At 42.8% G+C, this 21,632-nt stretch overlaps 1 protein-coding gene across 2 annotated transcripts in view; it reads left to right on the plus strand.

Moving 5' to 3' along the window:
- Positions 1–21,632, plus strand: part of zc3h18 (zinc finger CCCH-type containing 18) — a 277,949-nt gene that overhangs the window by 62,243 nt on the left and 194,074 nt on the right. For both annotated transcript variants that reach the window (XM_059993355.1, XM_059993354.1), the window contains exon 8: positions 15,560–15,671. In XM_059993355.1, the coding sequence (XP_059849338.1) occupies positions 15,560–15,671 (112 nt within the window). The remainder of the gene's footprint in view (positions 1–15,559; positions 15,672–21,632) is intronic.

Below are 21,632 nucleotides of genomic sequence, written 5' to 3' on the forward strand. Positions count from 1 at the left end.
TTCAAGCATTTTCCCAGCTACAGTTGTTATGCTAACTGGCCTATAGTTGCCCATCTTTTGCCCACATCCTTTTTTAAAAAGTGGCATGACATTTGCTGTCTTCCAGTCCGCTGGGACCTGCCCAGAGTCTAGATAATTTTGGTAAATGATTACCAACATTCTATTATAACCTCCATCAATTCCCTCAGCACCCTGTTATGCATCCCATCAGGACCAAGGGACCTATCTACCTTTAGGCCCTCTAGTTTGCTCGTCACTATCTCTTTAGTGACAGTGATTTTATCAAGGTTCTCACCTCCCAATTTGTCTATAACATCCTTCTTTGGCATATTAGACATGTCCTCCGTAGTGAAGACCAACACAAAATGGTTGTTCAATGTCTCAGCCATTTCCATATCACCCAATATCAATTACCCCTTCTCGTCTTCCCAGGGACCAACATTGACTTTAGCCACCCTCTTCCGCTTCATATAACTTTTGCTATTTGTTTTTATATTTTGTGCACTTCCGAGGAGTGGTAGAGACTGATACAATAAAGATTTAGCTAGGCATATGGATGTTAAAGAAAGGTGGGTTATGATTTTGTAGGAGGAAAGGATTAGATTGATTGTGGAGTAGATTAATATGGGCCAAAGAACTTGTATTGTGCAGCATTCATTGTTTATTGTGTTACGTATTCAGGAACAATAAATATATGAGTTTGGCAAGGGTTTTTATAACAAACAACACGTTTATTAAACACTGAAAACAAACCCCCCCAAAAGTAAACAAACACTAACGTAACCAGAAATCAGCTGCTTTGCAGCAGCTTAAATAGTTCTTAAAGCGATGCAGCTCAAACAGTTCTTAAAGCGATGTTGCAAAAACAGTTCTTTTAAGTAGGATTGCCACAAGTTCAAAATGCTCATGGTCCATTTAAAAGGAGAGACTTTATAAGACGATTTAAATTCTCCTTCACGTCATGTTGCTTCGATCCCCGACGTCGAACTTCTCCCACGAAGAATTTACGAAACGAAACGGCTTAAAGGCACTGACCTTTCCTTTATCACACTGTCCTCAATCTTCTGCTATCCCGCAGAGATTAACACGAGAACAGTCAACGAATTCCTTTCCGAATAAGGGTTAAATAAGGTCGAACCCGTTTCACCGTCGTAAATCGATTCTCCTCGATCTTTACCTCCTGAACTCCGATCTTCACTCTCCACTGATTACTCAACTAGCAGTATTGTAAAGAACCTGCTGGCAATGACCTTTTAAACTTTAGGCATTAGATAAAACTTGGATCTTTCAACTAAACTGCGTCATCACATTAAATCACGCAGTGGCATGAAATCAACATGGCAAATCCAGCCATGAACTGCCCCTCCTCACAGGGTGGGGTCTTCCTTTTATAACCTGTTTAAAAAAAAAACCTGTCACATGATCTCTATTGGCTGGAAAATGACGTCACTCCACCATCACAAGACCATTACCTCAAGTCTGGTATAGCTTCAACCCCAGTCACGTGACAAGGGTACCACTGTCATGTGTCACGAGTACGTAACAATTGCAAGAAGATTGGAACAGAAGACTGAAGAGTTCATTGTTTCAATTATACAGCCATACAATATGGTAACAGGCCATTTGAAATATGGAATTATAACTTAATTTCTCTCCTAAAATTTAGACCCTCATAAACATCCTCGTAAATACTTCCTGCACTTTCCAGTTTACTGGCACCTTTCCATTGACATGATAGTCCAAATTGAAAATGAAATTCCATATATGGCTTTGCTAACATCTTGTGCTATTGTCCTCCGTTGATTTGCCTTCCCACAATACCTCACACTTATCTGAATTAAAATCCATTTGCCATCCATTTTCCTACTTACCCAGCTGACCAAAATCCCTCTAAGTCCTGATAACCATCTTCACTGTCTACAAGTATCATCTACAAACTTACTAATCATGCCTTGTGTATCCTAATCCAAGTCATTGCTATAGATAACAAATAGCAGTTGCCCAATACTGACCCCTGGCTACTAGTCACTTACCTCCAGTCTAAGAAATATCTTTCCACCATTAGAAACATTGAAACATAGAAAACCTACAGCATAATACAGGCCCTTCAGCCGACAAAGCTGTGCTGAACATGTCCTTACCTTAGAAATTACCTAGGGTTACCTATAGCCCTCAATTTTTCTGAGTTCCATATACCTGTCCAGGAGTATTTCGAAAGACCCTATCGTATCTGCCTCCACCACCATTGCCAGCAGCCCATTCCATGTACTCACCACTCCCTGCATTAAAAAAAACTTACCCCTGCTATCTCCCCTATACCTACTTCCAAACACCTTTAAACAGGCATCCTGTGCTAGCCATTTTCATCCTGGGAAAAAGCCTCTTGACTATCCACGTGATCAGTGCCTCTCAGCATCTTATTTATTCTCTTCTCTTCGCTCCAAGGAAAAAAGGCTGAAATCTCTCAACCTATTCTCATAAGGCATGCTCCCCAATCCAAGCACCGTATGCTTTCTTAACCACAGAGTCAACTTGCGTAGCAGCCTTGAGTGTCCTATGGACTCGGACCCCAAGATCCCTCTGATCCTCCATACTGCCACGAGTCTTACCATTAATACTATACTCTGCCATCATGTTTGACCTACTAAAATGAACCACTTCACTCTTATCTGGGTTGAACTTCATCTGCCACTTCTCAGACCAGTTTTGCATCCTATCAATGTCCCGCTGTAACCTCTGACAGCCCTCCACACGATCCACAGCATCCCCAACCTTTGCATCATCAGCAAATTTACTAACCCATCCTTCCACTTCCTCATGCAGGTCATTTATAAAAATCACGTAGAGTAAGGGCAGATCCCTGAGGCACATCACTGGTCACTGAGCTCCATGCAGAATATGACCTGTCTACAACCACACTTTGCCTTCTGTGGGCAAGCCAGTTTTAGATCCACAAAGCAATTTCCCCTTTGATCGCATGCCTCCTTACTTTCTCAGTAAGCCTTGCATGGGGTACCTTGTCAAATGCCTTGCTGAAATCCATATATACTACATCTACTGCTCTTCCTTCATCAATGTGTTTAGTCACATCCTCAGAAAATTCAGTCAGGCTCGTAAGGCATGACCTGCCTTTCACAAAGCCATGCTGACTATTCCTAATATTATACCTCTCCAAATGTTCATAAATCCTGCCTCTCAGGATCTTCTCCATCAACTTACCAACCACTGAAGTAAGACTCACTGGTCTATAATTTCCAGGGCTATCTGTACTCCCTATCGTGAATAAGGGAACAACATCTGCAACCCTCCAATCCTCCAGAACTTCTGCCATCCCCATTGATGATGGAAAGATCATCGCCAGAGGGTCAGCAATCTCTTCCCTCGCCTCCCACAGTAGCTTGAGGTACATCTCTTGTGGCTAAAGGGATCGGGGTATGGAAAGAAAGCAGGTACAGAAAGCTGTTCTGAGTTGGATGATCAGCCATGATCATACTGAATGGCGGTACAGGCTCGAAGGGCCGAAGGGCCTACTCCTGCACCTATTTTCTATGTTTCTATCTCGTCTAGTCCTGGTGACGAATCCAACTTGATGCTTTCCAAAAGCTCCAGCACATCCTCTTTCTTAATATCTACCTGGTCAAGGTTTTCAGTCTGCTGTAAGTCATCTCTACAATTGCCAAGATCCTTTTCTGTAGTGAATACTGAAGCAAAGTACTCATTAAGTACCTCTGCTATTTCCTCCGGTTCCATACACACTTTTCCACTGTCATACTTGATTGGTCCTATTCTGTCATGTTTTAGCCTCTTGCTCTTCACATACTTGTAGAATGCTTTGGGGTTTTCCTTAATCCCATTGAGCCAAAACCTTCCTACTCTGTCTCCCTCCTAATCTGATGTCTGCTCTATAAGGCTGTCTCCTTTTACACCCTTCTCACTATTCTCACTAGCTGACACCCACATGCTTGCGCGGTCATGCCCTGATCAAACCGCTGAAGAAATAACCGTCTCCCTTTAAACTCTTCTTGCTGTTCTCACTGGCTGATGTCCAGTCGTACCCCAACTGCTGAAGAAATTTTAAAAATCCCTGCTTCCTGTCACCAGCTCGGTTTCCATAGTACCTAGCATATAGAATTTTATTAAATGCCTTAGCAAAGTCCATATAAACTGCCTACCACCCTCCTGTCATCAACATACTTGGTTACTTTAAAAAAAATCCAGTTCTAACTGGTGCATAAAGCTATGTAGACTGTCCCTAATCAAATCCCTCAGAATGCAGTAACGTAACATGCCAGAGATGTTAGGCTTATTGATTTGTAGCTCCTGGGTTTTACTGTGCAGTCCTCCTAATTAAAGGTACAACATTAGCCACCCTCAGGACACACAAACAATATTTTCTAAAGCATAGTATATCAGCCAGACAGGATGCACAGTGAAACACCCCCCCCCCCCCCCCAATCAAGTTACTCAGGCGATGTATTTGTTTGGGTTACCTGGAGAAATCGGTGTTAGCAGAGCATTGCATTTACAATGGGCTGAGGTACAAAACTACTGTGCCATGCCAATGGCTTTTAGCACCGCCTGGTAAAGGAAGCCATTGAAATAAAACTAGAGGAAACGAATTTTTACAAAGACAAAGGTGCAGCGCAAAGGAAGAACTGGAAGACAAGGTGGAAGAGCAGAAACCTGATTGGATGAGAGCTAAGCAATCAGGAGGGACAGACTGTGGGGTGGGGGAGAGGGGTGTCTAAATACCTCCAGACTAGACATGCCCGGGCATCATCTGTGATGAAGGTGGCAGAGTTTGTCATTGAAACGTCGGTTATAATCGATACCTGTACCTGGCTGGAAGCCCAAGAAGTGTTTATTCATCATATACACTGAGAAATGCAGTAGGTCACTTTTCTCTTTTTCTGTAGTACAAACAGTAGATTACAGCATCCTGTTGAGACGGCATTTAGAATATTGTATACAGTCTCGTACAAAGAAGGTTATCGTTGTGATTATTGATTTCTTGGATCTTGGATTGGTTTTACAAGTTCAGAAAATGAAATGTGATATTGTTGGAAAAAATCTTGTTGGTCTTGACAAGGTGGGTGCAAAATTGGTTTTATATAACCATAAAAACATATAACAATCACAGCACGGAAACAGGCCATCTCGGCCCTCCTAGTCCGTGCCGAACTCTTAATCTCACCTAGTCCCACCTACCCGCACTCAGCCCATAACCCTCCACTCCTTTCCTGTCCATATACCTATCCAATTTTACCTTAAATGACACCACTGAACTGGCCTCTACTACTTCTACAGGAAGCTCATTCCACACAGCTATCACTCTCTGAGTAAAGAAATACCCCCTCGTGTTTCCCTTAAACTTTTGCCCCCAACTCTCAAATCATGTCCTCTTGTTTGAATCTCCCCTACTCTCAATGGAAACAGCCTATTCACGTCAACTCTATCTATCCCTCTCAAAATTTTAAATACCTCGATCAAATCCCCCCTCAACCTTCTACGCTCCAATGAATAGAGACCTAACTTGTTCAACCTTTCTCTGTAACTTAAGTGCTGAAACCCAGGTAACATCCTAGTAAATCGTCTCTGCACTATTTTATTGATATCTTTCCTATAATTCGGTGACCAGAACTGTACACAATATTCCAAATTTGGCTTTACCAATGCCTTGTACAATTTTAACATTACATCCCAACTTCTGTACTCAATGTTCTGATTTATAAAGGCCAGCATTCCAAAAGCCTTCTTCACCACCCTATCTACATGAGACTCCACCTTCAGGGAACTATGCGCTGTTATTCCTAGATCTCTCTGTTCCACTGCATTCCTCAATGCCCTACCATTTACCCTGTATGTTCTATTTGGATTATTCCTGCCAAAATGTAGAACCTCACACTTCTCAGCTTTAAACTCCATCTGCCAACGTTCAGCCCATTCTTCTAACCGGCATAAATCTCCCTGCAAGCTTTGAAAACCCACCTCATTATCCACAACACCTCCTACCTTAGTATCATCGGCATACTTACTAATCCAATTTACCACCCCATCATCCAGATCATTTATGTATATTACAAACAACATTGGGCCCAAAACAGATCCCTGAGGCACCCCACTAGTCACCGGCCTCCATCCCGATGAACAATTATCCACCACTACTCTCTGGCATCTCCCACCTAGCCACTGTTGAATCCATTTTACTACTCCAGCATTAATACCTAATGACTGAACCTTCTTAACTAACCTTCCATGTGGAACTTTGGCAGGTGCAATTATGGGTCAGTTTCAGAAGAGGATATTTTATCATCTTAAGTCCATCACCGCTACTGGGGCAGAAGTCACTGACAATAGCTGGCCAGTGTCCTGTAGCCAATGGAAAATCCTTCCTCTCGCGGGGTTGAGGTCTTTGGAACTTCTGGCGTTTCTGTAGCACTGGGTTTTTACGATACTGTGTTTCTAACCTCATGCCCAGCGCTCCTTTCACAGCTGGATTTAGGACCATTCGTGGTGGAGTTAGGACATTTTATACATATGTTAAAAACGAGAGGGTAGCTTGAGAGAGGATAGGATCACTCAAGAACAAAGGAGGAAATTTTTGTGCCTGAAGCCAGAAGAAAGTGGTGGCATAGTAAACAAGTATTTTGCATTAGTATTTATTAGAGAAGGACATGGAGGTAAGTGAGATCAGGGAAGGTATTCTGATATTCTAGGGCATGTTGATATCAAGGAAGAAAAAGTGTATCTCTTGAAGAGTTTTAAGGCAAATAAATTCCCTAGGGCCTATTGGAATCTGTCCCAGGTTGAGAGAAGCAGGAGCTTGCTGAGCTTTGACATGGATTTTTTTATTCTCAATCCTCTGAGGTCCCAGATGAATGGAGAATAGCGAGTGTTGTTCCTCTGTTCAAAGTGGAAAATGGGGCGAACCAGGAGAGCTGGACGTCTGGTAAGGAAATTATTGGAGAGGATTCTTGGCGATAGAATATTCGCTCATCTGGAAAAGTAGAGTCTTATTATGAATAGTTAGCATGGCTTTGTGCACTGGAGGTTGTTTCCCCTGGAGACTTCAGGGGTGTGGATTGGTCATATTGGAAAAGCACTTCTTGGTATCACTTAAAAACAAAAACACTTCTTCCAAACTATTCAGGCCCTTCAAAGTCTTGCAAGAGTTTTTTTTTTTGGTATGTGAAATCATCAAATTATTATAGCTTAGGACTGAGCAAATAGCATAAACTCAGAACTGAGCTGGCAGCTGAAAACTGGGCACCCATGTTCTAAGGGCCATGAGCAGTGGTAGGAGTGCATTCCATCAAACTGTAACTTCAAAGCTGGTATCATTGGCAAATGTTGTGAAGTTTGTTGTTTCGTGGCAGCAGTACTAAAAAAACTGAATTGCACATGGTATGTGTGTGTATGATACAGGTGGCCCCTGTTTGTCAAACATTCCTCAAAAATATTGCTGTTATTTCAGCAGAGAATTTGCCTGTCCCCGATCAGTTCTTCATATTGCTCAAGTCTGCTCCGTCATTCTATCATGGCTAATTTGTAATCCCTCTCAGCTCCTTTCTCCTGCCTTTTTCCTGTAACTTTCAACGCCCTTACCAGTCAAGACCTCATCAGTGACTTGGCCTACACAGCTGTCTGTGGCAATGATCTTTACAGATTCACCACACTCTGGCGAAAGAAATTCCTCCTCATCTCTGTTCTCACTGGATGTCCTTCCGTTCTGAGGCTGAGCCCTCTTGGTCCTAGATTTACCCCTCCACAGGAAATGTCATCTCCAAATCCTCAATCTAGGCCTTTCAATACTCAATAAGTTTCAATAAAACCCCTCCCAAATTCTTTTAATCTCCAGCAAGTGCATGACCAGAGCTATCAAATGCTCACCATATGTTAATACTTTTATTCCTGGAATCCTCCTTATGGTCTTCCTCTGGACTCTATAATGCCGGCCTGTAAAGGGCCCAAAACTGCTCTCAATACTCCCAAGTACAGTGTGACCAATGCCTTATAATGCCTCAACGTTACATCCTTGCTTTTATGAGAGGTCCTCAAAATTTATGTTAAGTTCTCCGCTGCACATTCAAAACTAGTTCTGCTGATTCTTGCTCAGATCTATTCACAGTTCTTTTCCAAAAATATGTAGATTTCCTCCATCTAAAGAATAGAAGTTATCCTTTATTGCTTTATTACCTAGATGAGTTCCTCTTGCCAGGACTCTGTTACTTTATTATTTTCTGTCAGAGTCATCTTATGTACAGATACTCCTGCACCTAGTGTCACTTTATCTATAGTCCCTATAAAACATATTCACCTCCCCCCCCCCCAAAGAAGTTTTCATGTTTTATTGTCTTACAACATTGAATCACAGCGGATTTCATTTGGCTTATTTTGACACCGAACAACAAGGAAAAGACCCTTTCACATCAAAATGAAAACAGATCTTTACAAAGTGATCTAAATTAATTAAAAATATAAAACACAAAATGATTGTATAAGTATTCACCACTTTTAATATGACACAGTAAATTATCACTGATGCAGCCAGTTGGTTTTAGAAGTCACATAAATAAGTTAAATGGAGATAAAATGTGTGCAGTCAAGGTGTTTCAATTGACCATAGTAAAAATACAGCTGTATCTGGAAGGTCCAACTGCTGGTCAGTCCCCTGGCAAAAACTACACCGTGAAGGTACAGTCTCAATGGGCCAAACTGCCTGTCACTGTGTTGTAATGTTCGAATACTCTGTAAGTCAAGAATTGCCATGCTTCCAGTGTCGTTACAGCACTGTCATAACTTAAGAGTAGTATGCTAGCTTGTACTACTTTGGAATGTGGGGGCAAATGGGCACACCCAGAGGAATCCCATGCAGTGACAGGGAGAATGTACAATCTCCTTACAGACAGTGGCAGGAATTGAATCCTACTATATGCTGCCCCAAATGTATTGATATATTAATTGGCCATGAAATTACCACTAAAGTAAGTTAATTGGAAAAGCTATCAGAGGGATTGATAGGTATATATGAGAGAGAGTAAGAGAAATGATGATAGGATTGGTTCCGGGGTATTACCTAAGATAGTCCCACAGTCCACCACACTAAAGCCTATGTGGTCTAACTATAACCTTCTGCAGGATATTTTGTGAATGCTTTCTGAAAATCCACTTGCATCACAAACTGCTTTGTGCTATTCTACAAACTTCACTTTCAAAAAATTTGAATTTATTAAATATGATCTCCCTTTCATAAGTTCTTTCTTTGAAGTACCCTGTTAAAACTTACATAGAATAGTACAGTACTGGAACAGGCCCTTCAGCCCATCATATTTGTGCCAGTTATCATGCCAAATTAATCTAATCCCATCTACCTGCACATGGTCTATGTCTGTCCATTCCCCACCTCTTCTGTCTGTTTGTCAGTGTAAAAACAGCTTTGTCATAAATTTTCTCAAAACTTCCCCCTTCTCATTTTAAAACCATGCCCCCCGATATTTGACATTTCCTCCCTCACGATTCTATAACCTTGTATCAGGTCACCCCTCATCCTACACTCAAGAGAAAATAATCCCAGCTTTGTCCAATTTCTACTTGTAGCTAATACTTGATCAATTCCAGCATTTTCTCTGCCCCTATTAGGCTGACTGATTCATGGTCCCAGTTTATACTCTCTTCCTTAAGCTTATCATTACCTTGAAACTGATGTAGAATCTGGAATCTTGAAAGATCAATTGTGCATTCACCATTTCAAAAGTTGCTATCCCAGGCTACAGGTCATCAGTTCCTGGGAAATTGTTGCTCTTCAGCACCAATAATTTCTTCAGTAATTTTATTTACTAGAGATGATTTGTTGTGCTGAATCATTCCAGGTGAGCTCCTCCATTATTTCCTGCTGTCCTTGAGGCACTGGTTCCACTGTAGCACAGCAATTAGCAGGACCATATTACAGCTTGTGGCATCTCTGAGTTCAATTCCGATGTTATCTGGAAGGAGCTTGTATGTCCTTCACATGAACACATGGGTTTCCTCTGAGTGCTCCCACATTCCAAAGACGTACTGGTTACCGTAAATTCCGGACTATAAGCCGCTACTTTTTTCCCACGCTTTGAACACTGCAGCAACACTCCGGCCTATACTACGGTGCGGCTAATGCGTGTTTTTTTTTTCATGCCGCCAAAAACATTTTGCCTCGTAACAGTAGACTGTTATGAATCCCGTAACTGGAGAACTTACCAGCAAAGATAGAGAGGTCCGTTGAAGTCTGATGTCACTATTTTCAAACGTTTTTATTTATAAAGGGACACAAAAGTAGGGTTAATACATACATTCAGATAGTGCACATCGTCAACACTCAATCTAAAGCGTGGGTATAGTAATACTCATCATTAAGTGAGCTCTGCTGTTGTCTAGGGGTTAATAGGTTGTCCGTTGGAAATATAAAAGTCACTCAGAAAGTCTGCAGGCCTCAGCCCTTTGAAAATCGCTGGGTTTTACGTGGGGCGACCGAGAGAGAGAGAGATTGGGGGAGAAGAGAAAGAACTTGCCGAGTCTTGATGAATCTTCCGTGAAAATCGGGGGAGCGTTGGTTCCCTCTCCCCGATGTTAGTTAAAAGCGGTTTTCTGTGATTCCAGCCACAAATTCCAATCCCGGAATCTAACGTACATGGCTTCCTTCAGAATGGCTTCCCGCTACGGTGGGATCACTCTCGTGTCTTCTTGGTGCATCTGAAGGGGCTGTCCCCCTGAGACTCTCCTTTATACTTCCTTACGGGGTCGCAGGAGTCAGTCAGGTTGGGATGATGCAATCTCTCTCTCAACCAGCCCACCTTGCCCGAGGGCTTTTCACGTGGTCTCCATGAGACAATAGTCGCTGTCGCCTTATTCTGTATCCTGGTGGAACGTGGAATTTGGCACGTTTCTCTCTCTCTCCTACTGGGTCTACTGACCCCCCCCCCCCCCTTCGACGGGTGTTCTTGCGATTCTCACAAAGGAGGGGGCTGGGATCATAGCAAGACCAATAAAATTGATGAGTAGTTCACAGAGGTCCAATGAAATTGTACGATAAATCAAGCGCACTTTCACAATTAAATTATTGTAAATCAGTCATTTGTACTCGCCCTCATCAACATGGAAAACACTCGAAGAAAAGCATATGATGCAGCTTTTAAGTTAAAGGCGATCAATAACTTTTCCTGGTAGGCTACAGTATATATATTTTTTTACCAGTCATTAGGAGATATTGGAATGTTGTTCGTGCACTGTTCAGTAAAAAAGTATACGCAACGTAATTTGTGTGTTACCGATACGTATGTATATTTAAAAGTAGCTGTGTTACAGGCACTGTTCGAAAAAAAACATTTGCAATATGTATTTGTTTATGTTACCATATGGATTTAATTAAAAGTTAAAAAATCCTCACGTGTAATATCTTTCTGTGTAAATATCTCATATTACAACGTGGGACACCTGCGGCTTAAAATCCGGTGTGGCATGTACAAGTACAAAATTGATTTTCTTTCTAAAATTAGAGCGTGCGGCTTTTAATCAGGTGTGTTCTATAGTCCAGAATCTACGGTAATCATTGTAAATTGTCCTGTGGTTAGGTTAGGGTTAAATAGGTAGATTGCTGGGTTGGGCGAGAAGCTCTTGTTCCATGCTCTAATTCTAAATAAATAAATGTTTGCAGGTCAGGGGGCGTGCGGTTGGTAGTTTGGCGGGTTGTGTGCAGCTGGTAGCTTGGGGGCGGGGGCGTGCGGCTGGTTGGGGCAGGAGATGGACAGGTTGGTAGTTAAGGGGCAGGAGTAGGCAGATTGGTTGTTTGGTTGGCAGGGGGTGTGGTTAGTTTGTGGGGCAGACGGTAGGCAGCTTTGTTTGGGGGTGGGGTTAGGCAGGTTTGTAGTGATGAGGGTGGGTGGTTGGTAGTTTGGGAGGGGATGGGTGTATTCTCACATACACAAAAGAAGGTTTCTCTGGATTAAATTCCATCTCTCCATTTTAGCCCAACTGACCAGACCATCATCCCCCTGGTGTCTAAAGCTTTCCTTCTCATTGACAGCCACATGGCCACTCTTTTCTCAGTAACAAACTTCATCGTTGAATAAATATATATAAAAAGCAAGGCTGAATTGAACTCTATCAATCTTCACTGGTCACAGCCTTCCAGAACCAAAACACAATCAATCCTTTGCTTCCTGCTGGTGGAACAGATTATGCTCTTCCTTGGATTCCCTGGGTTTTTAAGTCTGTGACTAATCTGTAATGTGGGAGCTCATCAGTGCCCTTGGTAAAAGCTTTGGGTAAAAGCTCACCAACCTACCCAGTTCTCTCAATGAATTAATCAAGCAAGTAGAGTGTGGTTTTCCCTTCACAAATCCTGCTACCTCAGCTTAACTCATCTTTCAAAATGATGCATACACCTCTTAGAATGGATTACAGTAATATGTCTGCTGCTGAAGTTATACTGTTTGACTAATAACTGCTTCATTTATGCATTCTTCTCTCATGAAATTAACTGTCCTGAAAAATACAAGCACTATTTCTGTAACCAGACAGTTTGAATATGGTTGGTGTCCACAATTTCCTATTCTAATTGCCTGGGATAAATTTATCTTGGCTTGGTAGTTTATCTACTCTTAAAGTTGACTAAACCTTTTAATACAGTCGTTGCTGTCAATAAGCATTAAGTAATAGAAACATAGAAAACCTACAACAAAATACAAACCCTTCAGCCCACAAAGCTATGCCAAACATGTCCTTACCTTAGAACTACCTAGGCTTACACATAGCCCTCTGTTTTTCTAAGCTCCATGTATCCATCCAGGAGTCTCTTAAAAGACCCTATCATTTCTGCCTCCCCCACTGCCACCAGCTGCTCACTCCACACACTCACCACTCTGTGCTTAAAAAAAACTTACCCTTGACATTGCCTCTGTACCTACCTCCAAGCACCTTAAAACTATGCCCTCTTGTGCTAGCCATTTTAGCCCTGGGAAAAAGCCTTTGACTATTCACATGGTCAATGCCTCTCAATGTCTTGTACGCCTCTATCAGGTCACTTCTCATCCTCTGACGCTCTAAGGAGGAAAAACCAAGTTCACTCAGGCAATTCTGATAAGGCATGCTCCCCAGTCCAGGCAACATCCTTGCAAATCTCCTCTGCACCCTTTCAATGGTTTCTGCATCCTTCCTGTAGTGAGGCGAGCAGAATTGAGCACAGTACTCCATGTGTGGTCTGACTGGGGTCCTATATAGCTGCAACATTAACTCTGCGCTCTTAAACTCAATCCCACAATTGATAAAGGCCAATGCATCGTATGCCTTCTTAACCACAGAATCCACCTGCATAGCAGCTTTGATTGTCTTATGGTCTTGAAACTCAAGATCCCTCTGATCTTCCACACTGCCAAGAGTCTTGCCATTAATGCTATATTCTGCCATCATATTTGACCTGCCAAAATGAACCACCTCACACTTATCTGGATTGAACTCCATCTGCCACTTCTCAGCCCAGTTTTGCATCCTATCAATGTCCCGCTGTAACCTCTGACATGCCTCCACACTATCCACAACACCCCCAACGTTTGTGTCATCAGGAAATTTACTAACTCATCCCTCCATTTCCTCATCCAGGTAATTTATAAAAATCACAAAGAGAAGAGGTCCCAGAACAGATCCCTGAGGCACCCCACTAGTGACCAACCTCCATGCAGAATATGATCTGTTTACAACCACTTTTTGCCTTCTGTGGGCAAGCCAGTTCTGGATCCACAAAGCAATATCCCCTTGGATCCCATGCTTCCTTTCTTTCTCAATAGACCTTTCATGGAGTATCTTATCAAATGCCTTGCTGTCACTATGTTCTTAATTAAGTCTTTCATATATTTAGAACATTTTTAAATGTTTTTTTCAAATCATGCCCTCATTTTAATTTCACTTTTAATATTTCACTCCTATATTTGTTAATAGTGCTTGGTAGCTCATCTGGGAGAAGAAAAACTGTGATTTCATGCCTTTGCTGCCTTATGGCTGTACCCACTCATGGGGAAGGCTTTGGGAGTAAACACAGAGGAAAGATCAAAGGAAACACTGAGGAGCTGATTCCCTCAGGCAGTCCTATGTTGAGTTCAACACTTACTGGCAATGCCTGCAATGCTGCTGATGCCAGACTGTGTTGGTCTCTATCATTCCTTTGGATTCATCAATTGTGTGGAGAAGGGGAGCTTGCTCTCCATATTGTACTGCCTTGGCTTGTGTATCATGTAGACAGCTGGGACACAACATACATGGTCAACCCCAACCACAGAAGGTTTCATGTGCAGTGTTTCTCTTTTTGCCTTAGCTCACCTTACACCATATCATCTGGATGTTCTAACATTGGCAGTACCACATTTATTCATCCTGGTTCTGTTTAATGCCTTCTATTGATTGGAGATTGATTTACCATTAAGTAGCTGTTATGATTATATATTTGCTAAATCATTTGGATTAGTACAATTGGTATTGCCTCAACTTGGAACTTCCAATTTACATACCATTCCAACATTGTCACTGGTCACCATCTTCAAGCTGTTTCCTGAACACATCAGGAGTGCCTTTCCTGTTACTGCCCATTGATTCAAGAAGGTAGTTCATCACCAGCTAGAAATAGTTCATCATGTGATGAATGAATTAAAAATTTCCAGAGAATTTCTCTTAGTCATGAAGCAGAACTAATTCACTGGATTTTGAGTAAACAATGATCTCCGTCCAGCAGAGTACTGATGAGTGAGAGGGCCTCTGCCCCTCCCCTATGTGTTCTAGTGTGGGCGGCATTGGTTACGAGAGTTACCATACATATCGGACGTACATTCCGTCTTTCCCAGGACGGAAATAGCTAATACTAGGGAGCATAGTTTTAAGGTGATTGGAGGAAATTATAGGGGGATGTCAGAGTTTTTGTTCTTTACTCTGAGAGTGGGTGCATGGAGTACTGAGTGGTTACAGTGGCAGATACATTAGGGGCATTTCGATAGGCACATGGATGAAAAAAAAGAGGGTTGCACAGGAGAGAAGAGTTAAATTGATCTTAGAATAGGTTCTAAAAGTCGGCACAACATCATGGGCCAAAGAGCTTGTACTATACTGTAGTGATCTGTGTTCAATCTACCCAAGCAGCATTGAAACCTCAGCCACAGGTTCCAGACTGGGAGGTACAGTTATTGCCAGAACACTTGGTGGTGCAGGTATCTTACATACCAAAATGTACAAACCAGAGTTTGTACTGAGCAGGGGAGACACTTGCATGTCTAGTTCCAGAAAGCAACCAGCCTGGATTCCCACTCCTGATCAAAGTGTTGTTCGCAGGTATTAGGTGAAGATCTAAATAGAGCCCTTCATTAGCTGTGTTGATGGTGTAATCCTGTGCACAGATGGCAATGGTGGAAGATTGACATATTACAGAACCACCAAAGTTACAATAAGGAACATGTTTTATGTATTACTAACTTACTGTTAGCTCACTTTTATACATTGCAAGATAGAAACTACAGCTCAATTATTTTTTTCTCTATCTTGTCCTTAGACCTGATCCCTATGCAACTCCCTACTATGAGCATGAGGCTGAGCGATATTGGCGTGGTGGACAATATGAGAACTTCAGGGTCCAGTGGACAGAGGCAGATTATCACTACAGGGTAAGCACTTTGAGAAGTTCATTATATGCTATTGAATGCATTCCAACCTGATTAATTTGTTGTAGTTTTGCTCTTCTTTTCACAATTGCAGTCAAAATTCTGAAATTGTCAGTGAATAGACTAGCCAAGGAATTGGTTTGCCAGAACTGCAAAGAGATTATGGTTCTTCATTGTGTCAATGGATGTTCCTGCAATAATACAGAGCCATTTGGCTCTTCCTTGTTTTTGTTCTGGAAGATTTGTTTAAATATAATCACCGTTGCAGTGTCTCCACAGCCTGTTCCCTTTTAGTATTTATCTCTTTCCCTTCTGAAAGTTTGCACTCTTTTTTTTTTACCAGACTTTATAGGCAGAATATTCCAGATCTCTTGACTTGCCATGAAGAATAATTATTATCCCTCTATTACCAAACAGTACCTTAACGGTATCCCTTAGTTACAAAGTTTTCTCCCGCATTCCAATTATGCAAGGGTTACTAGGTTAATTTGGCAATATGTGCTCATTGTGCAGAGCCTGCTACAATGCTATATCTCTAAATAAAAAGAAATTCTGTATACCATTAGATTTAATTTCATACATGGCTTCATAGAGCTACTTGATCGTGCACTGAAGACAACAGTCCCAACTGCTTAACCCTTCTCAAATTAATGAAGTTCCTTATCCCTGAGCTATATAAGTAAGTCTTCACCTTCCTTCTCAGGGCTTTGTGGCATTTCTGTCCACATGAAAGAAAATTAACTCTTCTTTGTGGAGCCTAATTGGTCAGTATTAGCATAACTTATTTTTTGCTTTTGTGATTTGTCTCTGTTAATAATTGTGGTAGCCGTGTATACTTTCTTGGGAGTAGCCTATTCACAAGGCCTAAGCTAGTAGTGGTAAAGCCCTGTCAATGGGAACAACTTTCCACAATACGTCCCATTTTTATTGGCTTGTATAATTCTGCCTTCTATTCAAAGCAAACAGTTTAATCTGTTGCTATATCTATCCTTGCAATTGTAGTTGTCTACAGTTATCTTCACAAACCCCTGACGGATCCTCCAATATCTCCATTTACCTGGTACAATGACTCAACTGGAGTTATGCTTGAGGCCAGATCTGTGCTTTATAAAAGATTCACATGGTGTCTGTCTGCTGTACTCCATGCTTCTGGGAATAAAGAGTTCTGTTTCAACCTGTTTTGCTTCTTTCAATGAATGGTGTGTACACAGGTACCCCCAGAAGTAAAAGATTATGGTCATTACCCCTGTGGTTTTCTCCATGTATAAGATTATAGGATACATTCCTTCTAGAATGTACAAGACCATAAGATATAGGAGCAGAATTAGGCCATTTGTCCCATCAAGCCTGCACCACCATGTCATTATAGCTGATCCAATTTTCCGCTCAGCCCCATTCTCCTGCCTTCTCCCGATATCCCTTCATGCCCTGACCAATCAAAAGTCTATCAACCTTTGCCTTATATATACATATACAGGTGCCTGTAGCAAGGAATTCTAGAGATTCACCACTCTCTGGCTAAAGAAATTCCTCCTCATCTCCATTCTAAGAGGATGCCCCTCTATTCTGAGGCTGTGTCCTCTCGTCTTAGACTCTCCCACTCTAGGAAACATCCTCTCCACATCCACTCTATCAAGGCCTTTCACCATTGGATAGGATTCAATGAGGTCATCCCTTGTTCCTCTGAGTTCTTGTGAATACAGGCCCAGAGCCATCAATCTTGTGAACCTCCTTTGAACCCTTTCCAGTTTCAGCATATCCTTTCTAATATGAGAGGCCCAAAACTGCTCTCAATACTCAATATTACATCACAGACAAGAGAAAATCTTCAGATGACGGAAGTTCGAGCAACACACACAAAATGCTGGAGGAACTCAGCAGGCCAGGCAACATCCAGGAAGAGTACAGGCCGAAACCCTGGAGAGAAAAGGCTGAAAGGTAGATTTAAAAGATGGTGGGGAGTGGAAAGAGGAACACCAGGTGATAGGTGAAACCTGAAGCGGGAGGGATGAAGTAAAGAGCTGTGAAGTAAATTGGTGAAAGAGACAGAATGCCATGGAAGAAGGAAAAGAGCACCAGAGGAAGGTGATGGGCAGGTCAGGAGATGAGGTGAGAGGGAGGAAAAGGTTGGGAAATGGAAAGTAGATGGGGGCATTACTGGAAGTTCAAGAAATCCATCATGGGTACCAGCCTTCATAGCATCCAAAACATCTTCAAGAAGCAGTGCCTTAGGAAGGTGGCATCTATCATTAAGGTCCCACCACCCAGAACATTGCCACTTCCACACTGTTATCATCAGGAAGGAGGTACAGAAGCCTGAAGTCTCACACTCAGCAATTCAGGAAAAGCTTCTTCCCCTCTGCCACCTGATTTCTAAATGGACAATGCACTCATGAACACTACCTCACTACTTTATTTCTGTCCTTTTGCACTACTTATTTTAACTTAACTATTTAATAGACATGTATACTTAGTGTACTCGGTCTCTTTAATTTATTTATCATAGATTTCATTGTACTGAATCAGAATCAGGTTTATTATCACTGGCATGTGATGTGAAATTTGTTATCTTAACAACAGCAGTTCAATGCAATGCATAGTCCAGCAGAGAGAAAAAATAATAAATAAATAAATAAACAAGTAAATCAATAAAGTATATTGAATAGATTTTTTTAAATGCAAACACAGAAATACTGTATATTCAAAAAAATAAGTGAGGTAGTGTCCAAAGATTCGATGTCCATTTAGGAATTGGATGGTGGAGGGGAAGAAGCTGTTCCTGAACCGCTGAGTGTGTGCCTTCAGGCTACAGTATCTCCTACCTGATGGTAACAGTGAGAAAAGGGTAAGAGAACTGGAGATGCAATTCGATGACCTTCATCTAGCAGGGAAAGTAGTGAGAAGGTGATAGAAAGCAGCTACAGGCAGGTAGTCACACCAGGACCTCGCGATAGAGATAAGTAGGTAACAGGAGAGGGAAGGGCAGGAGTCAGAGGCTGGAGAGTACCTCTGTGGCTGCCCCCTTAACAATAAGTACTCCTGTTTGAGTACTGTTGGGGGGGGACAGCCTACCTGGGGGAAGCAACAGTGGCCACACCTCTGGCACAGAGTCTTGCCCTATGGCTCAAAAGGGTAGGAAGAGGAGAGGATGGCAGCAGTGATAGGGACTCTATAGTTAGGGGGTCATACAGGTGATTTTGTGGATGCAGGAAAGTAACGTGGTTAGTAGTTTGCCTCTCAGGTGCCAGGGTCCGGATGTTACTGATCGCGTCCACCATATCCTGAAGTGGGAAGGAAAACTGCCAGAGGTCATGGTACTTATTGGTACCAATGACATAGGCAGGAAAAGGGAGGAGGTCCTGAAAACAGACTTCATGGATTTCGGAAGGAAATCTCGAGATTACTGCCTGTGCCACGTGACAGTGAGTATAGGAATAGGATGAGGTGGACGATAAATACATGGCTGAGGGATTGGAGCAGGGGGCAGGGATTCTGACTTCTGAATCATTGGGTCCTCTTTTGGGCAGGAGTGACCTATACAAAAAGGACGGGTTGTACTTGAAGCCAAGGGAGACACTGCTCCCTGAAGATGTCCTGGGTACTTTGTGGGCTGGTACCCAAGATGGAGCTGACTAGATTTGCAACCTTCTGCAGCTTCTTTTGGTCATGCGCAGTAGCCCCTCCATACCAGACAGTGATGCAGCCTGTCAGAATGCTCTCCACTGTACATCTATAGAGGTTTTTGAGTGTATTTGTTGAAATGCCAAACCTCTTTAAACTCCTAATGAAGTATAGCTGCTGTCTTTGCCTTTTTTATAACTACGTGGATATGTGTGGACCAGGTTAGGTCCTCAGAGATCTTGTCACCCAGTGTAACACTTGACCAACAGGCTGGTATATGTCTAGGGGAAAAAAGTCCAGCCACTTACCAACCCCTCCTCCCGTATACACAGGTGCTGTGGGAATAAAGTTAATGCCATGTCGCACACACAATATCAAACTCACACCAGATACCCGTTATGGAATATACTTTAAAGAGTTTAGTAAAACTAAATGAGTAGTAACATTACAGTGTATATGAAGGAAAATAAAATAAAGTAAAAGGCGCCAAACTTATCAGAGTTCAAACACGAGGAAATCTGCAGATGCTGGAAATTCAAACAACAACACACACAAAATGCTGGTGGAACACAGCAGGCCAGGCAGCATCTATAGGGAGAAGCACTGTCGACATTTCGGGCCGAGACCCTTCGTCAGGACTAACCGAAAGGAAAGATAGTAAGAGATTTGAAAGTAGTGGGGGGAGGGGGAAATGCGAAATGACAGGAGTAGACCGGAGGGGGTGGGATGAAGTTAAGAGCTGGAAAGGTGATTGGCGAAAGAGATACAGAGCTGGAGAAGGGAAAGGATCATGGGCTGGGAGGCCTCAGGAGAAAGAAAGGAGGTGGGAGGAACACCAGAGGGAGATAGAGAACAGGCAAACGACTAAGTATGTCAGGGATGGGGTAAGAAGGGGAGGAGGGGCATTAACAGAAGTTAGAGAAGTCAGTGTTCATGCCATCAGGTTGGAGGCTACCCAGCCAGTATATAAGGTGTTGTTCCTCCAACCTGAGTTTGGATTCATTTCGACAATAGAGGAAGCTATGGATAGACATATCAGAATGGGAATGGGACGTGGAATTAAAATGTGTGGCCACTGGGAGATCCTGCTTCTTCTGGCGGACCGAGCGTAGGTGTTCAGCGAAACGGTCTCCCAGTCTGTGTCGGGTCTCACCAATATATAAAAGGCCACACCGGGAGCACCGGATGCAATATACCACACCAGCCGACTCACAGGTGAAGGAGGAAGTGTAAGGGCAGGTCTAGCACTTGTTCCGTTTACAAGGATAAGTGCCAGGAGGGAGATCGGTGGGAAGGGATGGGGGGGGGGGGGTGGACGGGTGGACAAGGGAGTCGCGTAGTCTGCTCTCCGCTCCCTCCGCACCAATCCCAACCTCACTATAAAACCTGCTGATAAGGGGGGAGCGTTGTTGTCTGGCGTACTAACCTCTACCTGGCCGAGGCACAGTGACAACTCTCTGATACCTCCTCTTATTTAATGAAATGAGTGAAACCAGTTCATGGGGATATCAGGACCTGCGATCATCATGTTAACATTGATGAATATGTGCATTGGTGACTGGCTATATAGAAAAATGCATTGAGGACATTACCATATTTTTTTAAACAAAATATAATTTATTCAAAAATAAAATTATGTATAATAAACCATTCAATGACTCTCGATCCTTTAGACATTTCCACTGTATTCTATACATTTCCACACTTTTTGCCACTCACATGGCACTCTGTTGTTTCATCTTTACACACCATTGTTGAGGGGTATACTCCCCGCCACCCAACCCCTTCCACTCCCGAGGGAGAAGAACCCTAAACTGTGGTCCTTCCCCACCGGGCTCTTGCAGTGGCTGCACCAAGTTTGAGTGCGTCCCTCAGCACGTACTCCTGCAGCCGAGAATGTGCCAGTCGGCAGCATTCCCCCACGGACATCTCCTTGTGCTGGTAGACCATCAAGTTTCGGGCCGACCAAAGAGCGTCTTTCACCAGGTTGATGATCTGCCAGCAGCACCAGATGTTGGTCTCCGTGTGCATCCCCAGGAACAGCCCATAGGTCAGAAAGTCCTATGTTATGTAGCTGCTGGGGATGAAGCGTGACACGAGCCCTTTCAACTTCCTCCACACCTTCTCCGTGAACTCACAGTGTGCAAAGAGGTGGGTCACTGACTCATCCTCATATTTAAACACTACATGGACAGGGCAAACATGAAACCATGGCCATGGTTTGTGCACTGTTTAGGGATTGGGACACTGCGTTCAGATCGGGATCAGACAATTTTAGGTTCAGTGAGAGCCACACTCTTCTGTGCCATCGGGAAGGCAAAGCATGCGTACCCACAGAAAATC

This window comes from Hypanus sabinus, chromosome 17, assembly GCF_030144855.1.
Source record: "Hypanus sabinus isolate sHypSab1 chromosome 17, sHypSab1.hap1, whole genome shotgun sequence".
Lineage (NCBI taxonomy): Eukaryota > Metazoa > Chordata > Chondrichthyes > Myliobatiformes > Dasyatidae > Hypanus > Hypanus sabinus.